The following is a 24,577-nucleotide window of genomic DNA, read 5'->3' on the forward strand; positions in this document are numbered from 1 at the left end:
CCCTGCCCAGTGGAGAAGCAGGAGCAGCAAAGAAGCATGAAAAATCGAGATCCACCGGGGGCTCAAGTGGAGAAGCCAAATCATACAATCTCTCAGGGTGGCAGCTTTGACCAGCCTGTACCTCGGGGACCAGCCTGTGCCTCAGGGACCAGCCTGTGCCTCAGGGACCAGCCTCTGCCTGCTCAACAGTGAAGGAATTCAACCCAGAGACTAGGCATGCGCACTGGGGCTTGCCCTCCTGTTGAGTAGCGAGACAGTTCCACCTCTTGTAAATGATAAGTCTCAGGTCTCCAGTAGCCTTCAAAAACTCTTGCCCTAATTAATAGTAGGTATGAGGCCTGATATTTGATTACCAGCACCACCAAGGGGGAAAAAAAAGAGAGAGAGAGAAAGAAAAAGATAGCACTGTACTATCTTTCTCAATTTTAAAAAAAAAAGTAAATAAAGCCCTGGCCTCCCCCTTGCCTCTATTGCTGCCTCTGTCACCTCTCAGTTCAACAGGCTCTCAAGCTCTCCCCTCCCCCCCCCCACCAGAAACTTGTTCTAGAAAGGTGTCTCCTCCAGAGGTCAGTGTTTGAAAATCACTAAGCGGTTCACTAATGCTGCTCAGAGAGTCAGCCTAAGCCATTGCCCACATCTCAGGCACCTCAGGGACCTCCTCTTTGTCTGTCTGTTGCAGGCTAATCTTGTGGCAGCTTTCGAGCAGAGCCTAGTGAATATGACATCACGCCTGCGACATCTGGCAGAGACGGCGGAGGAGAAGGTAAGAGGCCTCTGCATGGAGAGGCTGCCGCTGGGAGGGGTTTGCTTCCTCTTTCTCTGCTGAATGTTAGCCTAGTTGTTTGTTTATTTTTGGATGGAAACTGAAAGAAATCAAGAGGGAAGGGGAGATAGAGAAAGAGAGAGAGACACCTGCAGCCCTTCGTAAGTGTCCCCACTGATGAAGCTTCCCCCCTACAGGTGGGCACCAGTTATTTGGCCCTGGGTCCTTGGGCAGTGTAACTTGTGTTCTTGGCCACTTTGAGTGCCAGCTTCTCCCTCCTTTTCTGTCACCCTGAGTTCTTCTTCCTGCCCTTCAGCACAGGTGACCCAGCTCCTTCTCTTCTCTAGTCAGTCTGGGAGGACTCCAGCGCCTCACCAATCCACTGTCCCGCACATAGTAGGCGTTCCACCCCCATCTGATAGCTCTGCATCCTTCCCTTCTCAGGACACTGAGCTGCTGGACTTACGAGAAACCATCGACTTCCTGAAGAAGAAGAACTCTGAGGCCCAGGCAGTCATTCAGGGAGCCCTCAACGCCTCAGATACTGCTCCCAAAGGTAGGCGGCCCGGCCACGGGCTGAGGAAGGACAGCATTGAGTGGGAGAGGCTGCTCAGACTTTCATCTGTGCCCTCAATATGCCAGGTCCCATATCACACTTCTAGGAGGTGAGGGCCCCTGGGTGCCCTTCAGAGCGATGCCATGGACCCTGTACTGGTCTGTGAGGAGTGCTGGGGACACTGCTCCCCCCCATCCTAGGAATGAGGGAGAATTGAGGGAACCCATAGTCCCTGTGAGTCCTTCCCGCAACCCTTCATTCAGAGCCAGAAAGCTCTTTAAACTCACGCTTTGTCCTTCCAAAACTCAAAGTACTCTTAACACATGATCCAGCAATCATGGCCCATGGTGTTTACCCAAAGGAGTTGAAATGTTAGGTTCCCACAAAAACCCTACACAGTAATGTTTATAGCAGCTTTATTCATAATTGACAAAACTTGGAAGCAACAAGGGTGTCTTTCAGCAGGTTAATGGATGAATAAACTGTGCTCTAGTCAGAGAAGGAAATATTACTCAACATTAAAAAGAAATGAGCCATCAAACTCTAGAAAAAAATATGGAGGACTCTTAAATGCACATTAGTCTGTGAGAAAAAATAAGCCAATTGGAAGAAGCTACATGTTGACCAGTGCCAACTATATGACTCTCTGGAAAGACAAGACAAAGATCTGTGGTTGCCAGGGTTGAGAATGGAAGAGACGGTGTGTGGGAGAGGAAAGGGGAGGCGGGGAATCTCTGGATGGCCTCTTCTATCCCACTGTTTTCTTCTGAGTCTGGACGAATGAATACTTTAACATTAGGCATATTCGGAGGAGGAAAAGACCAAATTTAGTAACATGCATATAGGGAATTTGCATAGCTATAACTCCTAAAGTTAAATGGGGTAAAACTGGTTTATATCCTGTGTTGAGGGGTTTGGGGCATTGAGGAAAAAAGGGGAGGTCTCACACAGGAAGCAATGGATGACTTCACCTTCACTCTGACCGGTAGGAAGATGAGTTTACCAGGCAGAGAGGTGCTGTCAGATATTCACTCATAAGCTCAGACCTGGGCAGATCCCCCACACACTACATTCTTCTAGATTATTAAAGAATTCAGTGGTCTTATCTTTAATTGGGAGGAAGGACTGGGAAAGGAAAAATCAAGAGCCTGTCCTCAGCTTTCAGGGCCTCGGTTGACCTCACATCCAAGGTGACAGGTAGTAGAGAAAGGTCTACACTGGACATCTTGGGGAAAGCCAGCCAGAGTAGGAGATGAACCCATAGAATGAACCTAAAACTGCTCTTAAAAAATAAGTTAAAAGGAGTTGGGTGGTAGTGCAGTGGGGTAAGCGCAGGTGATTCAAAACACAAGGACTGGCATAAGGATCCTGGTTCGAGCCCCGGCTCCCCACCTGCAGGGGAGTCACTTCACAGGCGGTGAAGCAGGTCTGCAGGTGTCTGTCTTTCTCTCCTCCTCTCTGTCTTCCCCTCTCTCCATTTTCCTCTGTCCTAGCCAACAACAACAACATCAGTAACAACAACAATAATAACTACAACAATAAAACAATAAGGGCAACAAAAGGGAATAAATAAATATTTAAAAAAAGAAAGAAGAATTTAAAAAAAGACTTTAAAAAAAAAGAAGAGCACAGGGGGTCGGGCGGTGGCGCAGTGGGTTAAGCGCATGTGGCGCAAAGCGCAGGGACCGGCGTAAGGATCCCGGTTCGAGCCCCCGGCTCCCCACCTGCAGGGGAGTCGCTTCACAGGCGGTGAAGCAGGTCTGCAGGTGTCTCTCTTTCTCTCCCCTTCTCTGTCTTCCCCTCCTCTCTCCATTTCTCTCTGTCCTATCCAACAACGAATTGCGTCAACAAGGGCAATAATAATAGCCACAACGAAGCTACAACAAGGGCAACAAAAGGGGGAAAAAATGGCCTCCAGGAGCGGTGGATTCATGGTACAGGCACCGAGCCCAGCAATAACCCTGGAGGAGGAAAAAAAAAAAAAAAAAAAAAGAAGAGCACTTCACATATTTTTTGTTGTTGTTTGCCATCAACATTATCTCTGGTGTTCTGTGTCTACATGACTCCATCATTGCTGGTGACCAGATTTTTTTTCCTCTCTTTCTTTTTGATAGAGAGTGAAAGGTAGAGAAAGTAAGAGAGACATCTGCAGCACTGCTCCCTATCGTGCAGCTTCCTCCCTGCAGTGGCTTAAACCCAGCTCTTCGTAATTGGTGATATTTACACTCTGTGGGTGTAGTACCACCTGGCCCCAGTGCTGCACATTTTATCTAAGGGCACTATGTACACTCACTCACACACACACACACACACACACATTTTTTCTATGTCTTAGTTTTGTTTTTTTTATCTATCACTTATTTCTCTTTGCATATAAAGCTGCTTCTTAGGGGAGGGGCAGGTGGTAGCACCTGCTCAAGGACCCAGGTTCTAGCCCCCACTCCCCATTTGCACGGGCGGTGAAGTAAGTCTGCAGGCATCTGTCTTTCTTTCTCCCTTTCTGTCTCCTCCTCCCCTCTCAATTTCTCTCTGTCCTGTCCTATTTAACAAACAAACAAAAAAAAAGATAGAGATGATGGTCACCAGGAGCAGTGGATTCATAGTGCTGGCAGTGATAATCCTTGTGGCAGAAAAAAAATAAATCTTACTTCTTGCTGTCCTTTACACTCAAACTTACTTTCACATTTCTCTTTCATACCTAGCCCACCATAGTTTTGCTTCGGTTACATCATCCCACCAAAACTTCATTTTCTAATGTCACCAGTGACCGGCGTTTTCAAAAATCTCACTTAACAGTTTTTAGTATTTACTTTATGTGATGTCTACAAAATGGAGATAACTCTGAACCAGAAGTCTGTTAAATCAGAGACTGTGTATTAGCATTCACCACGGTACTAGGCATGTACTTGGTGCTCAAAAAAAAAAAGTAGCTTTTAAGATTTATTCAGTATGAGATGGAAGAGAGAGAACGTGGGAAGAGGGAGAGAGGACTAGAGCAACACAGCTCTGGCACAAGATGACACTTGGGGATTTAATCTTCAGTTCCTGGGATCTCAGACATGCAAGTTGCTGTGTCCAATCAAAAGCTTACACGAGGCTGAGTGGCAAATCACCTGGTTGAGCACACACAGTACTGTGCATGGTGACCCAGGTTCGAGCCCTCAGTCCCCACCTTCAGGGTGAAGCTTCACAAGCTGTAAAGCAGTATTGCAAGTGCCTTTCCTCTTTCTATCTGTATCTCTCCATCACTACCAAAACAGAAAGAAGAAACTGGCTGCTACAAGCTGGAATGGTCCCAACCCAACAATAATTCTAATGGTTTAAAAAAAAAAAAAAAAAACCAACAAGATAGTGGGGAAAATTGCAAAAAGAATTTTCATGCCTGAGCCTTCAGAGTCCCAGGTTCAGTCTTCTTTTTTTTTTTTTTTTAAAAAAAAAAAAGGTTTTATTTATTTATTTATTTTCCCTTTTGTTGCCCTTGTTGTTTTTTATTGTTGTTGTAGTTATTGTTGATGTTGTTGTTAGATAGGACAGAGAGAAATGGAGAGAGATGGGGAAAACAGGGAGGGGGAGAGAAAGATAGATACATACTTGCAGACCTGCTTCACCACTCATTAAGTGACTCCCCTGCAGGTGGGGAGCCGGGGGCTCGAACCGGAATCCTTACACTGGTACTTGTGCTTTGCGCCTTGTGCGCTTAACCCACCTGACTCCCCCAAGTTCAGTCTTCTACACCACCATAAGTCAAAACTGAGCAGTGCTTTGTTTTTTTCTCTCTCTTTCTTTTTTTAATTATCTTTATTATTGGATAGTGACAGCCAGTATTTGAGAGGGAAGGGGGTGATAGGGAGAGAGACCGAAACTCCTGCAACACTGCTTCACCACTTGTGAAGCTTTACCCCTGTGGTTGGGGACCAGGGGTTTGAACCTGCGTCCTTGTGCATTGTGATGTTTATTCACCCAGGCACACCACCACCTCTCTGTCCAATAAATTTTTTTTTCCAAAAAAGGAAAACAAGCAAACAAACAAAAAACTTAGACACACACAGAGCCAGACCCCTCAAGTTCTTCCAGCTTCTGGTGGTAATTCAAACCTTGGTCTCTGCCTTGTGCTGGGACTCATGTGCTGGCCTTGTGCTGGCCCATTCTTTCCCTCCACTTCATCCTCAAGGGCTGGAGTGCCTGGGACTCCAGGCATAGCCCATCTTTCTTAGCACTCTGTATCCTTCCTCAGTGTTCCCGATAGTCCTGAAGCTTCTAGAACCTCTTTTTTCTTTTAAGTTAGGGTATAAATCACATGCCTTAAAAATTCACTTTCTTGGGGGCCAGGTGGTGGCGTACTGGTTAAGCGCACACATTACAGTGCACAAGGATCTAGGTTCAAGCCCCTGGTCTTTTTCTCTTTTTCTCTATTCAAAATAAATAAAGATTTTTTTTTTAAAAAAAAAAATTCACTTTCTTGAAGTTCACTGGTTTTTAACACATTCACAGAGTCATACAGCTTTTCTGGTGGAGGCCTTGGGGATCCCTGGAAATTGACCAAGCAGATGTCAGCAAAGAATTGAGTAAGATCCTCTGGCTGAAACAGCTGGATGGATTTATTCTGAAGCAAGTTACAGTGCACAACACAGAAATAGGATTAGACCTGGAGCTAGCACAGGTCCCTCACACAGTTTTAAAAGCTGTATTTGTCCTCTTGGTTTTCCCTCTATCCTCCCTTTTGTCTGTTTTTTCCTGACCAAATAAGGTGCTCACTTCTTAGCCTTGGTCCCACCTGATAGTCTCCCACCTGATAGGTTCTGGAATGTATATGGTCCAGTGATGTGGAGGTCCCCTGTTCTGCTGGCTGATGTAATCCATGTCCGGATAGCGGAGACCCTCTATCCTCCGAGGTTATGTCTTCTGTCCCCAAAGCAGCCACCTCCACTGTCTAAATCCAGAACACTCTTTTATTTATTTATTTTTTTAACTAGACCACTGTTAGTTCTGGTTTATGGTGTTGCTGGGGCTTGAACCTGGGATTTTGGAGCCTCAGGCGTAAAAGTCTTATTTGCTTAACCATTATACTATCTACCCCTCTGCCCAATCCAGAGCATTCTTACCATCCCAGATAGAAACCCATATCCAGCAGTAGTCACTCCGTTTCCTTCGTCTCCAGCCTCTGTCAACCACTGGTTTGTTATCCGCGTCTTTAGATTTGATTATTCTGAACATTTCATGTACATAGGATCACACACACTGTGGTCTTTGTGGTTGGAGTTCTTTATTGAGCAGAATGTCTTCATGAGTCATCCAGGTTGTATCATGCACTTCATCGTGACTGGATCTTGAACGTCTCGCTATGTGGTTACTATCATGTATCTTCATGGAAGAACATCTCATCAGCTCTTTGCTCTACATTTCAACTGAGGTTTCTGTCTTTTTTAATTGTTAGAATTTAAGAATTATTTCTGCATTCTGGATGCTATATTCTTACCAGATATGAGTTGTAAAAACTATCCTCCCATTCTGTAAGATGTCTATTCACTTCCATGATATGTTTTCCAAATCATGAACAGGGCATGTCTTTGCATTCATTCAGATAGTCTGGTTTCTTTTGATGTTGTTTTGCAACCTTATGTATATTAAGTCTGGCATTTCTTTTTTTTGGCCTCCAGGGTTATTGCTGGGGCTCAGTGCCTGCACCATGAAGCCACTGCTCCTGGGGGCTATTTTTTTTCCTCTTTTGTTGCCCTGTTTTTTTTTAATCGTTGTGGTTATTATTTTTATTGTTATTGATGTCATTGTTGGATAGGATGGAGAGAGGAGGGGAAGACAGAGGGGGAGAGAAAGATAGACACCTGCAGACCTGCTTTACCACTTGTGAAGCGACTCCCCTACAGGTGGGGAGCCAGGGGCTTGAACCGGGATACTTACATCAGTCCTTGCACTTTGCACCTTGTGTGCTTAACCCGCTGCACTACTGCCCGACTCCTCAGTCTGGCATTTCTTTTTTTTTTTTTTTAATTTTTTTTTATTTAAGAAAGGATTAATTAACAAAACCATAGGGTAGGAGGGGTACAACTCCACACAATTCCCACCACCCAATCTCCATATCCCACCCCCTCCCCTGATAGCTTTCCCATTCTCTATCCCTCTGGGAGCATGGACCCAGGGTCATTGAGGGTTGCAGAAGGTAGAAGGTCTGGCTTCTGTAATTGCTTCCCCGCTGAACATGGGCGTTGACTGGTCGGTCCATACTCCCAGTCTGCCTCTCTCTTTCCCTAGTAGGGTGTGTCTCTGGGGAAGCTGAGCTCCAGGACACATTGGTGGGGTCTTTAATCCAGGGAAGCCTGGCCAGCATCCTGATGGCATCTGGAACCTGGTGATTGAAAAGAGAGTTAACATACGAAGCCAAACAAATTGTTGAGCAATAGTCTGGCATTTCTTTCTTTGGTTTTTTTTCTTTGTATATGTGTGATAGAGGAAGTATATGTGTGATAGAGGAAGAGAGAGAGAACCAACATCACTCTAGCATATGGCAAGCTGGTCATTGAATTTGGGTCCTCATGTCTGAGAGTCCAGTGCTTTATCCACTGTGTAAGCTCACAGGCGACAAGTTTTACATTTCTTTTGTTGAATTTATTCTTGCTGCTATTCTAAGTAGAATTGTTTTCTTAATTTCCTTTTCAGATTATTCATTAGAATGTGCAGAAGGGAGTCGGGTGGTAGTGCAGCAGGTTAAGAGCAGGTGGCGCAAAGTACAAGGATCCGTGGAAGGATCCGGGTTCGAGCCCCTGCCTCCCCACCTGCAGGGGAGTCGCTTCACAGGTGGTGAAGAATGTCTGCAGGTGTCTGTCTTTCTCTACCCCCTCTGTCTTCCCCTCCTCTCTTCATAATAACTACAACAATAAAACAACAAAGGCAACAAAAGGGAAAATAAATAAACATTTTTTGAATGTGCAAAAAAACCATTTTTTTTGTACGTTGCTCTTGTAGCTTACAAACTTGCTGAGCTAATTTGCAGAGCAAATGGTTTCTATAACCTCTTCATAATGTGATCTCTCTATCCACCCTATTGTATTGAGTTCCAGACCTCTGTTTCCATCTACTTGGCAGGTTTCCACTTAGAATGTTGGATGGGTATCTGCAACTCAGCACATCCAGAGGCAAAAACCATCCCCTGCTAGGGGGTAGGGATGGCTCACCCAGTAGAGTCCATGCCTTCCTGTGTATGAGACCCTGGGCTTGAACTTTGGCATCGCATGGGAACACAGTGGACACCATCAGGGGAAATTCTTGGATGGTAGAATGATGCTGTGAAGACTCCTTTCTGTCTCTCCTCTCTCTCTCTCTCTCGCTCTCTCCCTCAAAAAAAAAAAAAAGCCCCCTCCCTCCCTGACAAATACACTAACTAGCCTTCTCTTTTCTGCAGTTCTTCCCATCTCAAATATTATCATCCACCCCATCACCGAAGCCAGAAAGACTCCTCCTTAGCCTCTTGCCCTGGTCTTACCTTGCTCCTGCCCTTCCTCCACTCGGCCTCCAGGAGCAGTGGATTCATGGTATAGGCACCGAGTCCCAGCAATAACCCTGGAGGAAAAAAAAAGAAAAGAAATGATTGACATGGGGCCAGGCATTGACACACCCAGTTAAGCGTACACATTATCATGCGCAAGGTCTCTGGTTCCCACTTGCAGGGGAGATACTTCATGAATGATGAAGCAGGTCTGCAGGTTGTCTGTCTTGATCTCTCCCTCTCTGTCCTTTCCCTCTTCTCTCAAGTTCTCTCTGTCCTATAAAATAAAATAGAAAGAAAGAAAAAAAAAAAGGCTACCAGGAGCAGAGATTCATAGTGCCAACACCAAGCCCCAGCTATAACACCGGAGGAAAATAAATAAATAAATAGTGAATGTGGCCCTGGCAGCTCCCACAGTGAGGCTCCATGATTCCTGGTCTTTTTTCAAGCTCCCCTGTCTATGTCCTCCCCCTTCCACTTGGCCCCTAGAACTCCGGATCAAGAGGCAGAACTCCTCAGACAGCATCTCCAGCCTCAACAGCATCACCAGCCACTCCAGCATTGGCAGCAGCAAAGACGCTGATGCAAAGAAGAAGAAGAAGAAGAGCTGGGTAGGTGCAGGAGAGGAAGAGGGTGGGGCGCAGAGCCCCATAGGACTCACTCCACCTCAGTGCAGGAAACACTTGCTTTCAGGAGTAACCAAGAAACCAAGGAGTCTGGTGTCTGCTCAGCACTGGGCCAGCCAAGCTCATCCTCCCCCCCCCCATTTGTCCCCTACCTGTCCCCAGGCCTCCCTGCAACACACCTGCTTCTCAGACCCTTCACGCATTTGATTCGGACAGGTATATTGGGTCATAGCAGGAAGCTGAGGACTTTCTAAAAGTGAACATCCTTCAGTCATCTCCCCCCTCCATAACCCCTCACCCTCCCATATCACAGAGAAGGTTTTATCAATAAAGCCATTTAGTCTAGATGCTCCTAGAGGCCACTTCTTCCATTTTTGGAAAGATATTTAGGGAACTTTCCTGGAGGACTTCAAAAAGAACCTTTTATAGTGCCTTTGTCTGATCCAAAGATAGTGGCCGGGTTTTTTGTGCCCAGATAACCCTTAACCTTAAATCAAGTTTGACCTTCCTGAAATGCTCCAGACAGGTCTAAAAATGCTTGCACCTCAGGACCAGGGAGAGAGCATGTCAGTGATACAAAAAAGCTTTCATGTCTACGGCTCTGAGGTCCCATGTTCAAACACAGCCACCACCATAAGCCAGAGCTGAGCAGTGCCCTAGTTACAATAATAATAATATAAAATAAATTTTAAATGAAATAAAATACTTGTAAATCCTCTGCTGACAGTATTCATGGGAATCCCTGCCCCATACACAGTCTTCTGCTGACGGCGCTAACAAGGAGTCTCCCCCCCACAAATGGAGACTTCTTGCTCCTCTGTCCCCCTCAGATATTCACCTCCGTGCAGATCAGATAGGTGCCCGCTGTGTGAAATGAGTGATTAAGTGTTGCTTTTTTTTCTCCCCCCCCCAAAATGCTGACTTCACATCCCTATTTTTTTCCAGGTCTATGAGGTAAGAGACCCAGTTCCTCTCCCTTGTTTCCTCTTCCCCTGTGCCATACCTTCCCCATTTCCAGAACGACTTCTTCCCCTAAATAAAGAGCGACCACTCATAAAACTAACCATAACCACCCACCCCAGAGTTCCTCACTCACTCACTTCACTGCATGACCCATCGACGGTGGGCCCACGCGGGGACAGAGGAAGAGTCTGGCTGGGGACCAAAGGGACGGTCAGACAAAATCCTGACCCATCCCCTCTTACAAGAGCAGCCGGACATAAAGGTAAAGGGAGCTCCTAAGTGAGCGTCTTTACTTTTCCTTCCGTCAAACCCAGAAGCTCAAAATGGGAGTCACTGGATGAACATTCTTTTGAGACCAGTTTCCTAAAAGTCATTCAGACAGAGCCCAGCATGAAGATGTACCTCTGGAGTAGGCTGTGTAGAGAGCTAGGAGAGGAGTGTGATTCATTCTGGGTTTCCCTGAAGTCACCCCAAATCTTGAAACCCACTGAGCATCTGTGGAGTTTCCAGACATTTTAGGGATAAAAATAGTTTCAGAAGGACAGAATGGGAACCCTGAATTTTTATTTTATTTTTTTTTTTACAAATCAGACCTCAAAGTCTAGTCTCCCACTGTCCCAACCTTTGTCTTTTCAGGCTGTGAAAGAGATGAGAAATGGAGCCTATAAGAGTTAACCAGCAGGGTGGAGGGTAGATAGCATAATGGTTATGCAAACAGACTCTCATGCCTGAGACTCCAATGTCCGAGGTTCAATCCCCCGCACCACCATAAGCCAGAGCTGAACAGTGTTCTGGTTAAAAGAAAAGGAAAAAAAAAAAAAGAGTTAGCCAGCAGGGTGGAAGGTAGATAGCATAATGGTTATGTAAACAGACTCCGAGGTTCAATCCCCCGCACCACCATAAGCCAGAACTGAACAGTGTTCTGGTAAAAAAAAAATTAAAAAACAAAAAACAGAGTTAGCCATCAAGGATCCTACAGAGTTATTGGGGAAGAGTGACACAGTGGGGTGGTGAGAGCCAGTTGGCCAGAGGGACAGGGACAGGGCATACCTCAAAGGGCTTCAGTGCCTGGGGCTTGTCTGAATGCCACCCTCAAGGTCAGCATTTCCCAAAGCATCAGCTGAGATGTTTATAAACTAGTGGTGCAGCTCCTGCCAGTATGAGGAGCATCTTCTCTCTACAGAGCACCCCACTCCGGGGAGCTCTGAGACGGCCCTCGGTAAACAGTCCTGTTTCATTTTGCTTGTCTGTCATTTCCTGAACTCCCTTGGCCACAGCCCTGTCAGCATCTCCTGGTTCTGTTTTGGGAGAACCGGATGTACTCATTGTGCATCTTAGTGATCATAGAGGTCTCAGGCAGATCATGGCCATAGCGTCTCTTTACACACACACCTACATACACATACCTTCCCACAGGCACTGGTACTGGGGGAACTTTTAGGAAGCCTGAATTCCAGTCTCAGTTCTTCATTTAATTATACAAAATAAGGCAAATCTCTCTCTGGCCTCCCCAGCCTCAGCTCTTCATCTCTAAAGAGAAGTGAGCTTGGGGGCCTAGCAGAGACTCACCTGGCAAAGTGCACATATACTATATGCAAGGACCTGCACAAGAACCCGGGTTCAAGCCCCTGCTCCCCACCTTCGGGGTGGGGAGGATCCTTCACAAGCAGTGAAGCAGATCTAGAAGTGTCTATCTTTCTCTCTCCCTTTCTGTCTCTCTCTGCCCCCTCTTAATTTCTCCCTGTCCTATCAAATAAAATAGAGGGGGGAAAAAAGCTTCACAGTACTTTTGAGACCTGACATACACTCCAGCTAACTGCACATACGGTCTCTTAGCCTCAGAGCCCAAACACTTCTCTCTTGTACCCCATGCTGTGAAGACCCCAACACACATTTCCCATCCATTCCCACTACCCCCTACCAACAGCCTTGCAGTGCTCCACGAGACATTTGAGGAGAGCAGCCTCAAGAGGCTTTCCTCCTCTCCTGTCACTGTCCCCGAGTTCTGACTTCCCTTTGTCCCCTGAAGCCTGCGGCCCTCCTTTGCTGTCTTCTGCTGCCATTCCATCTCTGTGTCCGTGCGTGTGTGCATGCTGAATGGATGCATGGGAGCGGGCGCGCGACAGGGTCCTGGTTGCCCCTGCAGCTCACACTCCTAATGCCCAAACCCATGGGTGCCTGAGGTCACCTTTCCCAAGTACCGTGAGAAAACCTTGGGGGACAGCCCTGCTCTGGGGTGTCACGTGGGGGTCATGCCGACCTGCACCTGCCTGATTTAACCCTTCTGCCATGTGCTGAGCACTGCAACAAACCTGTTACCACCCCTTACTGACAGTCTGTCCCCTCGGAATCAGATTGTTGGTTTGGGGGTGATGAATGAATAAATTCTGGCCTGATGAGCCCTGGTCTGGGCTGGGTCTTGAGACCCATGGTGTGCTGGGCTCTAGACTGAGCTGTCAGGGCTGCAGAGAAGGTGGAGTTAGACCACTGAAAGGTATCCCATGGGACCACTAGGGCACAGTTCCCACATAGGACAGAGGAGACCCTAGATGATCCATAGCCTACAATAGTAATGAGTCAGAATGTGTCCCTCTTGCTCCCTAACTCTAGGCAACTCTGTCATTCTTACTTTAAGCCTCAGAGAGGCAGCCTAGTCATAGCAAGCAGACCCCCTGCCTATATACCACTCTGTCTCAGAAACCCCAGACCAGCCCTCCCAGCTCCAGAGCCAAGCCTTGACTGCCTCCCTCCTGGGTCTGCTTTGTTCTAGCTCCGAAGCTCCTTCAACAAGGCCTTCAGCATAAAGAAGGGGCCCAAATCCGCTTCCTCCTACTCCGACATCGAGGAGATCGCCACACCCGATTCATCAGCCCCTTCGTCCCCCAAGCTGCAGCACAGCTCCACTGAGGCCGCTTCACCCTCCATCAAGTCCTCTAACTCGTCCTCTGTGGGCATCGAAGTCACCGAGTACGTGCTCCCTCACTCCCTGCCTCTCAGCCCTTCCTGGAGGTGGCAGTAAGACCCCAGACAAGACATGCCCTGCTCCAGGCCTCTCCTGGGCATGTGAGCTAGACAGACGAACCTGTCTGTCAATGCCAGCTGAGTGTCTGCTGGCAGGAAGAACCAGGGCTGCCACCCCCGACCTCAGCATCACCTGGTGATCCTAGAACTTGCTGTGCAGCCTGTCTGGCTTGACTCCTTTTTGTTGTTGTTGCTGGGTTATCCCTGGGGCTCAGTGCCTGAGGATTGAGTCCACTGCATCTGGTGGCCTTTATTTTATTTTATTTTATTTTGTAGTTTTTGATAGGCTAGAGGGAACGAGGGAGAGAGACACTTGTAGCACTGTTTCACCACTTGTGAAGCTTCCCACCTACAGATAGGGAGCAAGGGGTGAAGGCTTGAATCCGGTTCCTCATACATGCTGACCTGTTTCTCAGCCAAGTGCGCCACCACCTGGCCCCTAACTGACTCTTACTTTCTTTTCTCTCTCTCTCTCTTTTTTTTTTTTAACTATTTATTTGATAGGCAACCAGAAATTGAGAGGAAGGGGGAGATAGAGGGAGAGAGGCAGAGAGACACTTGCAGCACTGCTTCACCACTTGTGAATTTTTCCCCCTGCAGGTCGGGGACCAGTTGCTTGAACCCAGAACACATTGTAACATGTGTGCTCAACCAGGTGCATCACCACCTGGCCCCTGACTCTTGCTTTCTTACAGGGGCAGTGCTCACTCGGTTCCCCATACCAGGCTGTTCCATGCCAATGAGGAGGAGGAGCCAGAGAAGAAGGAGGTCTCCGAGCTGCGCTCGGAGCTGTGGGAGAAAGAGATGAAGCTCACAGACATCCGCCTGGAGGCCCTCAACTCTGCCCACCAGCTGGACCAGCTCCGGGAGACCATGCACAACATGCAGGTGGGTGGCATGTGAGCACAGAGCTGTGGAAGAGCAGGGAGTTTGCCCCGATTCTGTCCCACCCTGTTTGTCTTTGCTGCAGCTGGAGGTGGACCTGCTGAAGGCTGAGAATGACCGGCTGAAGGTTGCCCCTGGGCCCTCGACGGGCTCCACTCCAGGGCAGGTCCCTGGGTCCTCCGCCTTATCATCCCCCCGCCGCTCCCTGGGCCTGGCACTCACCCACTCCTTTGCACCCAGTCTCACCGACGCAGGTACTTGTCTGGGGGGAGAGCTTGGCGCCTGCTTTGGTGGCAGTTTTCGTGGATAGAGAAGAGAGCAGTGATGTGACACCAGCAGTGAGATACCAGCAGTTGTGCCTGATCTTGCACCTTGATTGCTTCCACTTGGGGCCCCTGCTTCCTTGTGGTAAATAAAGAGCAGTCTAGGAGGGCTATCACGTGGAAGGTTCAGCAAAGTTCATGGCTATTCCTGAAGCCAGCCCTCCTCCCGCTGCCTGCAGACCTGTCACCCATGGATGGCATCAGCACTTGCGGGCCCAAGGAGGAAGTGACGCTTCGGGTGGTGGTGAGGATGCCTCCACAGCACATCATCAAAGGGGTAAGGAACTTGGAAGGCCAATGATCATGTTTTTATCCAAGAAAATCTGGGCTCCAAAGCATCCTGTCCAAAGCTGAGTGCTCCACGGTTTGGGCCCTTGGAAGCCACTTTTCTTTCCTCAGTTTCTCTGAGGCTCACATGCCGCTGCCTGTTCTTACAGGACTTGAAGCAGCAGGAATTCTTCCTGGGGTGCAGCAAGGTCAGCGGGAAAGTCGACTGGAAGATGCTGGATGAGGCAGTTCTCCAGGTGTTCAAGGTACAGGGAGCTTGTTTTCTTATGGGTCGCTGCACCGTCAGGCCCTGGGGTCTCGGAGCTTTTAACATATGACAGAGCAAAGCTAATAGAAAACACCTGCTGGGACTCCCTTTCTCTTGTCTACTTCCCTAATACTACTTTTTCAGTGGATTTTTTTTTACTTTTTTTAAATAGAGAGGAAGAGGCAGAGTAGGGAGGAAGAGAAGGGAAGATACCACAGCCCTACCTACTTCATCTCTTGTGAGGCAAACATGGTAACCACTACACTACGGAAACAACTATCGCACCTCTCGTGAAGCCGCCTCTGTGTGGTGCTCTCACATGGTGGCTGAGTCTGTTTTTTCTTTCTTTTTATATATTTATTTATTTATTCATTCCCTTTTTGTTGCCCTTGTTGTTTTATTGTTGTAGTTATTATTGTTGTTGTTGGATAGGACAGAGAGAAATGGAGAGAGGAGGGGAAGACAGAGAGGGGGAGAGAAAGACAGACACCTGCAGACCTGCTTCACTGCTTGTGAAGTGACTCCCCTGCAGGTGGAGTTCAAACCGGGATCCTTAACGCCGGTCCTTGTGCTTTGCGCCACCTGCGCTTAGCCCACTGCCCTACCGCCCGACTCCCTCTGTTTTTTCTTTTTTCTTTTACCAGGGCACTACTCAGCTCTGGCTTATGGTTGTACCAGGGATTAAACCTGGGACCTCTGGGTCTTGGGCATGGAGGCCTGTTGCATAAACCACCATGCTATCTCCCCAGCCCCTCACCATCTCCTTGTCTCCCTGTCTCTTCTGTCAGGACTATATTTCTAAAATGGACCCAGCCTCTACCCTGGGACTGAGCACTGAGTCTATCCATGGCTACAGCCTCAGCCACGTGAAGCGGGTGCTGGATGCCGAGCCCCCAGAGGTGCCTCCCTGCCGCCGAGGGGTCAATAACATATCCGTCAACCTCAAAGGTCAGTTTCTGTCTCTTGGGGTGATCATGGGGATAGTCAGATAATCCAGCCTATGTTCATTCAGCAATAAGCACTAGAGACATTACAGTAAGGACACAGCTCGGTGCCTGGTGGGTAGGATGCCCTGGGTTTAGTCCCAGCACCAAAACAGCAGGACCTCACTGCACTTAAGCATTATGAGCTAGAAGAAGATGAGTAAGCACCAGCTTTCCACTGAGCATAATGTATTCCGGGGGAGTTTAAGCCAGCCCTAGGCTGTCTGCTGATTCACCTGTATTGATAGCATGTCCCTGTGTCCATAAACAAAATCTCCTTTTGGGGACCAGCCTTAAACCTGGGTCAAGGACAGGATGAAGCAGACACCCTCCCAGGTGAGCTATCTCACCAACCCAGGCGATGTCCCTATTCACAACAAAGGAGTTTAGGCTCTCTGTAGTGCCCTTAAGCAAATGTATCTAGTTTTTTTCTGCGGGTTCCTTGATGCAGGAAGACCAGTCCTAAGGGCCCTGGTTAAGACTGAGTCTCCGGGAGTCAGGTAGTACCGCAAAGGGTTAAGTGCACATTGTGCAAAGCACAAGGACTAGCGGAAGGATCCCGGTTCGAGCCCCTGGCCCCCCACCTGCAGGGGAGTTGCTTCACAAGCGGTGAAGCAGGTCTGCAGGTGTCTTTATCTTTCTCTCCCCCTCTGTCTTCCCCTCCTCTCTCTATTTCTCTCTGTCCTATCTAACAACGACGATATCAATAACAACAGCAATAATAACTACAACAATAAAACAAGGGCAACAAAAAGGGGGAAAATATATATATAAAGATTCAGTCTTTAGAGCCCAGAGTAGCTGACTTGGTAGAGTGATCATCTTAGTGTGTGTGAGGCCCAGGGTTTGAACCTCAGCATCACATGAGAGCACCATAGACAGCACCAGGGAGGGCTCCATGAATAGTGGTGCAGTACCGTGGTGTCTCTCCCTTCTCTCTGTTCTGTCTCTGCCTCTTCTCCTTTCCAAAGAACAACAACTCACAGGGTCTGGGGTTGGGGTGCAGGTCTGAAGGAGAAGTGTGTGGACAGCCTGGTGTTTGAGACGCTGATCCCCAAGCCCATGATGCAGCACTACATCAGCCTCCTGCTCAAGCACCGGCGCCTTGTGCTCTCAGGCCCCAGCGGCACGGGCAAGACCTACCTGACCAATCGGCTGGCCGAGTACCTGGTGGAGCGCTCAGGCCGCGAGGTCACTGAGGGCATCGTCAGCACCTTCAATATGCACCAGCAGTCTTGCAAGGTGACTGCCTCTGAGGTCCCTGCCCCTTTCCCAGGCCCTTGTTGCCCCTCCCCTCCCTTCCACCAACTCCCTCTTTATGGTACCCCCCCTGCCTCCAGCATCTTTCCAGACATGCCCTTCCTGTCTTTCTCCATCACTTAGCTTTCTTTAAGCGTCCCTCTCTCCAGCTGATCATTGACTGGATATGCCCTTGTTTCCATCTCACTGCATGCCAGTCCTGTCCATCCCACCCCTTCTATTTTCCTCTCCTCTCCTCCCCTCCCTTCCCCTCTCCTCTTCTTCACTCTGTGTTGCTTTGCCTTTGGCTGTCTAACTTCAGGCTTTCTGGGAACAAAACACTCAAAATTCAGCCTAGCCTGTTGTGCTGCCCCCTGCCACGCCCTGGTATCTGTCAAGCTAATGTTGTGACTTCCTGGTATTCAAGCCTTGCATCTCCCCTGCACCTGTCTGGTGAAGATCCAGTCAGGAAATAGTGTGGGTTCCTCATATTTGGAGGAGTTAGGGGCCATAGCTTAAGAGGGTTTCTAAGAGAGTCTTCAGGACTGCTGATTTCCACTCTGTGGTGCTTGGAGTCTACCATGCAATGTGCAGGTACAAAAAACAGGAACCAGAGGCCCCAAGGAATCTAGAAATAGCCGCCTCTTTGAGACCCTCCTCTGCAAGGCTGATGCAGGTACCCACGACTTTGTGTCGACCCACCTGCTGTCTTCTTTCGTTCCAGGATCTGCAACTGTATCTCTCCAACCTAGCCAACCAGATTGACCGGGAGACGGGAATTGGCGATGTCCCCCTGGTGATCCTTTTGGATGACCTGAGTGAAGCAGGCTCTATCAGTGAGCTAGTCAACGGGGCCCTCACCTGCAAATATCACAAATGGTGAGAGGGAGGTGGGGACAAGCTTACTGTAGTGAGGAGAGGGAGGGCCCATCCAGTGGGCACATGATGGGAAGCAAGTGTTAAGATAATTCTACAGGGGCCGGATGGTGGCACACCTGGTTGAGCGCACATGTTATAGTGCACAAGGACCCAGGTTCAAGCCCCCAGTTCCCACCTGCAGGGGCAGTGCTTTGCAAGTTGTGAAGCAGTGTTTCAGGTGTCTCGCTGTCTCTCTCTCTCTAACCCCCTTCCCTCTCAGATTTCTGGCTGTCTCTATCCAGTAAATAAAGATAATAAAATAATAAATAAAATACTAAAATAAAGATAATTTAAAAAATTAAAAAAAAAAAAAAAAAAAGACAATCTACAGTGTATTGCACCAAAGCAGAAGACTCTAGAGAAGGAGGGCAACGAGGCCGTGAGGGGTGGCTTTAGGGTCCCCTGCATGATGGTGGGGAAGAACCCAAGCTGGGGCGAGAATGTCTTGCAGACACCTATCATGGGGAGATGAGAAGTTGTGCCTGTGTGCCAACAACTGTGCTGTAAACCATCCCCCCACACACACAATGATTTTTTTTTTAAGGCAGTTCTAAGTGAATCTTTTTCTTCTTTCTCCCCATAGTCCCTATATTATAGGTACCACCAATCAGCCTGTAAAAATGACACCCAATCATGGCTTGCACTTGAGCTTCAGGTAAGAACAGTGGTCCTAGATGACCCTTCTGGCACTGTCTAAGAGTCTGTCAACTAGTAGAGTTCCCAGATCTGGACAGAGTGGGGGAAGGAAGCAGAAGGTGGGGATGCCTAGTCTGAGCCTTCCAAGTTAAGGAAAATAAGTATCTGCCATGTTGGTTCCAGGATGGAGAAGGACTCTTGTGGTGAGGAAAGGGACAAGCTGGTGCTAGTTTGCTATCATCTGGATTCTTTGTCCCCAGATCCCCTCATACGGGTCAGTGAGGTCAGACAGAGGTTAGATCTGGCTGAAGGGGGTCACTGATTTGAGAATCATCTCTGCCTGTCTGGGGCAGCAGTTCTGAGGCCCTAAGTTTCAGTTATCCCGTTTTATTTGAAAAGAGACCAAACAGACATGGCCTATGAGGTGGCACAGTGGATAAGGCATTAGACTTTCAGGCATGGGGACCTGAGTTCTATCACAGAGTAATTTTCTTGTTCTCTCTCTCTCTACCTTTCTCATAAACAAATAAGTAAATAATATTTTAAAAAATGAGAAAGAGGCAGATACTCTTGGAAGGCATTAGTAGGAGGAATGTGCCCCACCAGCATCCTGACCCTGATCTCCCTCCCCACCCCTGCCGGCAGGATGCTGACCTTCTCCAACAATGTAGAGCCGGCCAATGGCTTCCTGGTCCGCTACCTGAGGAGGAAGCTGGTAGAGTCAGATAGCGACATCAATGCCAACAAGGAGGAGCTGCTGCGGGTGCTTGACTGGGTACCCAAGCTGTGGTACCACCTCCACACCTTCCTTGAGAAGCACAGCACTTCAGACTTCCTCATTGGTACCAGGGCTCAGTTTTCCCCATGGGGTCTGCCACCTGGGATTGAGGGGACCCCTTTCTTTCTGGTGTCCTGGACATGGAAAGGAATTGCCAGTCTTGTGACTGGAGACTTAAGACTGCCTACTTAGTCCACAGGCACACCCAGCCCAGCTACAGCCTGGCTTAGGGAAATAAGTCTAACCTGCAGAAAGCTGGCTCTTCATTGTTTTTCCTCCAGTTCAAGGGCAGGGGGAGGTACTTAGGAAGGATTTTTAAAAAATTTATTTATAAAAAGGAAAAACTGGGGGTCGGGCGGTGGCGCAGTGGGTTAAGTGCACTTGGTGCCTAGCACAAGGACAGGCTCAGGGATCCCAGTTCAAGCCCCTGGCCCCCACCTGCAGGAGGGATCACTTCACAAGCAGTGAAATAGGTCTGCAGGTGTCTTTCTCTCCCCTTCTCTGTCTTTCCCTCCTCTCTCGGTTTTTCTAAGCCCTATCCAACAACGACAACAATAACAACAATGACAAGGATAAACAACAAGGGCAACAAAAAATGGCCTCCAGGAGCAGTGGATTCATAGTGCAGGCACTGAGTCCCAGCAATAACCCTGGAGGCAAAAAGAAAAAAAAAGGAAACACTGACAAAACCATACCATAAAATTCCCACCACCAGAACTCCATATCCCACCCCCTCTCCTGATAGCTTTCCTATTCTTTATCCCTCTGGGAGTGTGGACCCAGGATCATTATGGGGTGCAGAAAATGGAAGGTCTGCCTTCTCTAATTGCTTCCCCATTGACAGGTCAACCCAGGGATCTGGGGAAGCAGGACTTCGCTTCCCCAGAGGAAGGATTTTTTTTTTTTTTTTGCTTTTTCTTTTTAGTATTTATTTATTTATTCCCTTTTGTTGCCCTTGTTGTTTTATTGTTGTAGTTGTTATTGATGTCGTCATTGTTGGATAGGACAGAGAGAAATAGAGGAGAGGAAGACAGAGGGGGAGAGAAAGACAGACACCTGCAGATCTGCTTCACTACTTGTGAAGCGACTTCCCTGTAGGTGGGGAGCTAGGGGTTAGAACCGGGATCCGTAAACTGGTCCTTGTGCTTTGTGCCACATACGCTTAACCCGCTGTGCTACCACCCGACTTCCCAGACACAGGAACTTTTAAAGCATTCCCTCATCTCACTTCCTCAGTGAGGCATTATTATAAGGTTGCCAGCCAGGCGATCATCCTCCTGACTGACAGTCATCAGGCTGTGGCTCGTCTCTCAATGCCTTTAATTTATCAGACCCCTCTGCCTGGTTAAGAGGCAGAAGAGGCAGGTGAGTAGGGAGAGCTTGGATCTCAGCCATCCCCTCACAGTCACATCCTTTGCCCTAGGCCCCTGTTTCTTCCTATCCTGTCCCATTGGCATTGAGGACTTCCGGACCTGGTTTATTGACCTGTGGAACAACTCTATCATCCCCTACCTACAGGAAGGAGCCAAGGATGGAATCAAGGTGAGCCCTGCTTGACCTTTGACCCTCTAACCCTCTGCCCCTACTAGCTTCCCAGGTCAGGCTGTCCCATCTAACAAAGCAGAAGTGTTTCTCAGTGCAAAGCATGGGGGCTAATAGTCATTGTAGCCTCTCTTCCCAACAGGCAGAGGGAGGTACTGGGTAGACAAAGCTAACTTTCTGTCTTTAGTCTCCACTCACCAGATGACTGCATGGCTTCTATCTCTGGGGCCATGTCTCTTGTCCTAGACTAAGCTCAAACCAAGAATTAACTGAAACTCTAGCTCTTTACTATCTGCTCATGAAAAGCATTACTTTGGGGGCCAGGGAGATAACATGACAATAGTGTGTGGGACTTGTATCCAAAAAGCATTATTTTTTAAATATTTATTTATTCCCTTTTGTTGTCCTTGTTTTATTGTTATAGTTATTATTGTTGTTATTGATGTCATTGTTGTTGGATAGGACAGAAAGAAATGGAGAAAGGAGGGAAAGACAGAGGGGGAGAAAAAGAGAGACACCTGCAGACCTGTTTCACCGCTTGTGAAGCGATTCCCCTGCAGGTGGGGAGCCTGGGGCTTGATCGGGATCCTTCCACCGGTCCTTGTGCTTCTCGCCACGTGCGCTTAACCCGCTGCACTTAACTCGCTGTGCTATCGTCCGACTCCCCCCAACAAGCATTCTTTTGCCCAACTTGCTCTGTGTATTTAGTAATCTATGTAAAGCAAAGAAGAATCTGTTCTGCCTAAATCACTGGTAGTTTTGAACTCACTGTAAACTGGTAGTTTTGAATCACTGGTAGTTTTGAAATCACTGTTTGCTCATGTGCAAATCTGGGCATATCCCTCAATAAAATTCCTTCTGGTACTAATGAACTGTGGTCGCCCCCTATTGTTAATGGATTAGCCATAGACATAATTTGTAGGGCTGGAGAGTGAGTATAATGGTTATGCAAAGAGACTTCCATGCCTGAGTCTCTGAAGCTCCAGGTTCAGTCCCTGGCACTACCATAAGCCAGAGCTGAATAGTGCTTTGCTAAAGGAAACAAAACAAAACAAAACAAAGCGAGTGATTTCTAATTGCAGTAGATATCTCCTGATGAGGCTATACATTTCTTTCTTCTTTTATTGCCACCAGGGATATTGCTGGTGCTTGGTGCCAGCACTACGAATCCACGGCTATTGGTGGCCATTTTTGCCTCTTTTTTTTTTCTTCTTTCTACTTTATTTTTACTTGACAGGACAGAGAGAAATTGAGAGGGAAGGAGAGATAGAGAGGGAGAGAGAATGATAAGACACCTGCAGACCTGCTTCACTGCTCATAAAGTGTCATCCTTGCAAATGGGGAGTGCGGTTTGAATCTGGATCCTAGCACATGATGAACTGAGGACACCACCCCCTGCCTCCTCCCCCTCCCTTTTTTTGAGGCAATACATTTCTAAATATACTAACTACAGATCTATATCAGAAATGACCATTGCCTTTAAGTTTGTTTGATTATTAAGAGTTTTCCAATTTAAAGGCATGTTTTCATAGTTGAAATTGGATTTCAGGAAATTTTAAAAAATATTAAAGCTACATGATTTCAGTAGAAGAATTTGCAAGATAAAAAATAAAATTTGGGGGGCCAAGTGGTTAAGCACTTATAGTGTGCAAGGACCCAGGTGTCTCTCTATATGCTACCCCCTCTCAATTTCTCTCTACTTATATCCAATAATAAATAAATAATAAAATTCCACAGAGTCTTGAGATGTCTGTATATCTTTTTTAAAAGCAGAGCACTGGTCAACTCTGGTTTATGGTGGTACAGAGGATTGAACCTGGGATTTAAGAGCCTCAGGCAAGGGTCTCTGCATAACCATTATGCTATCTACTCCCTCAAGATGCTTGTATGTTAAGTTTCAGTGCAATTGGCCAAATTATTCCAGATTGTTGTTGTTGTTTTACTGACTTATATCAACCTATTTCTCTGAAGAAAATCCCCTTGGGAGTCAGTCTCTCTGCCTTTCTCATGGAGGTTGTCCACTTTTCCACCTGGAGAATATGTGAAGAAGCCTCTTTGAGGTCTGGCTTCCTCTCCAGTGACCACATTCCTCCTGTTCTCCAGGTACACGGACAGAAAGCCGCTTGGGAAGACCCAGTGGAGTGGGTCCGGGACACTCTTCCTTGGCCATCAGCACAGCAGGACCAGTCAAAGCTATACCATCTGCCCCCACCCACCGTGGGCCCTCACAGCATCGCCTCACCCCCTGAGGACAGGACAGTCAAAGATAGCACCCCAAACTCTCTGGACTCAGACCCACTGGTGAGTATAAGCTGTTCAGAGAGGGAAAAAAAAAAAAAGTCAACAGTATTATGCAGTTGAACTCTCCTTGCAGTCCCTAACTAGGTCTGAAGGTTGGGTGCTGAGGAGAATCTAAAGGTCTTGTGAGGCCAGTGAGGAGATCTGGTGGTCAGAGTCCTGGCTTGTGAAGAGGAGGTAGCTCAGCATTGGAGCACAGGACTTGCATGCTCTGGGCCCCAGGTTAAATCCTTGGCATAACTTTAAAAAATAAATGTAAGGGGGGTTGGGCAGTAGTGTGAAGTGCAAGGACTGGCGGAAGGATCCTGGTTTGAGCCCCCAGCTCCCCACCTGCAGGGGGTCACTTTACAGGCAGTGAAAAAGGTCTGCATGTGTCTGTCTTTCTCTCCTCGCCCCGTGTCTTCCCCTCCTCTCTCCATTTCTCTCTGTCCTATCTAACGACATCAATAACAACAACAATAATAACCACAACAACAATAAACAAGGGCAACAAAAGGGAAAATAAATAAATAAATATTAAAAAAGAAAAAGAAAATTGGACTCATGGGGGCCGGGTGGTGGCACACCCAGTAAGCACACATGTTGCCAAGCACAAGGACCCAGGTTCGAGCCCCCACTTCCCACCTGCAGGACATTTTACTTCAACAGCGGTGAAACAGATCGGCAGCTGTCTGTCTTTCTCTCCCTCTTACTATCTCCCCCCACCCTCTCTCAATTTCTCTCTGTTCTATTGAATAAAAAATTAGAAATTAAAAAAAGAAAGGAAGGAAGGAGGAAGAAAAAGTGGCCCCAAGAGCAGTGGATTCATAGTGCAGGCGCCAAGCCCCAGTGATAACCCTGGTGGCAATAAAAACGAAAGAAATTGTACCCACATCATAACAACTGTCATAAGAATCATTCTTTCCCTAATAACATAATGAGAAATGGGAAGGGAAAAAAAGCTGTGATCCGGGAGGTGGTTCAGTAGATAAAGCATCAGACTCTCAAGCATGAGGTCCTGAATTCAATCCCCG

The 24,577-nt window shown here is 47.7% G+C and overlaps 1 protein-coding gene across 5 annotated transcripts in view; it reads left to right on the plus strand.

Annotated features, from left to right (window-relative positions):
- NAV1 (neuron navigator 1) overlaps nt 1–24,577 on the plus strand; it is a 282,750-nt gene that overhangs the window by 248,710 nt on the left and 9,463 nt on the right. For all 5 annotated transcript variants that reach the window (XM_060178529.1, XM_060178531.1, XM_060178530.1 and 2 more), the window contains 15 exons: nt 680–763; nt 1,208–1,319; nt 9,307–9,428; nt 13,177–13,373; nt 14,123–14,315; nt 14,398–14,566; nt 14,815–14,912; nt 15,073–15,168; nt 15,959–16,118; nt 17,160–17,395; nt 18,117–18,271; nt 18,894–18,965; nt 19,592–19,788; nt 21,148–21,266; nt 23,370–23,567. In XM_060178529.1, the coding sequence (XP_060034512.1) occupies nt 680–763; nt 1,208–1,319; nt 9,307–9,428; nt 13,177–13,373; nt 14,123–14,315; nt 14,398–14,566; nt 14,815–14,912; nt 15,073–15,168; nt 15,959–16,118; nt 17,160–17,395; nt 18,117–18,271; nt 18,894–18,965; nt 19,592–19,788; nt 21,148–21,266; nt 23,370–23,567 (2,208 nt within the window). The remainder of the gene's footprint in view (nt 1–679; nt 764–1,207; nt 1,320–9,306; nt 9,429–13,176; nt 13,374–14,122; nt 14,316–14,397; nt 14,567–14,814; nt 14,913–15,072; nt 15,169–15,958; nt 16,119–17,159; nt 17,396–18,116; nt 18,272–18,893; nt 18,966–19,591; nt 19,789–21,147; nt 21,267–23,369; nt 23,568–24,577) is intronic.

This window comes from Erinaceus europaeus, chromosome 19, assembly GCF_950295315.1.
Source record: "Erinaceus europaeus chromosome 19, mEriEur2.1, whole genome shotgun sequence".
Classification (NCBI taxonomy): Eukaryota; Metazoa; Chordata; class Mammalia; order Eulipotyphla; family Erinaceidae; genus Erinaceus; species Erinaceus europaeus.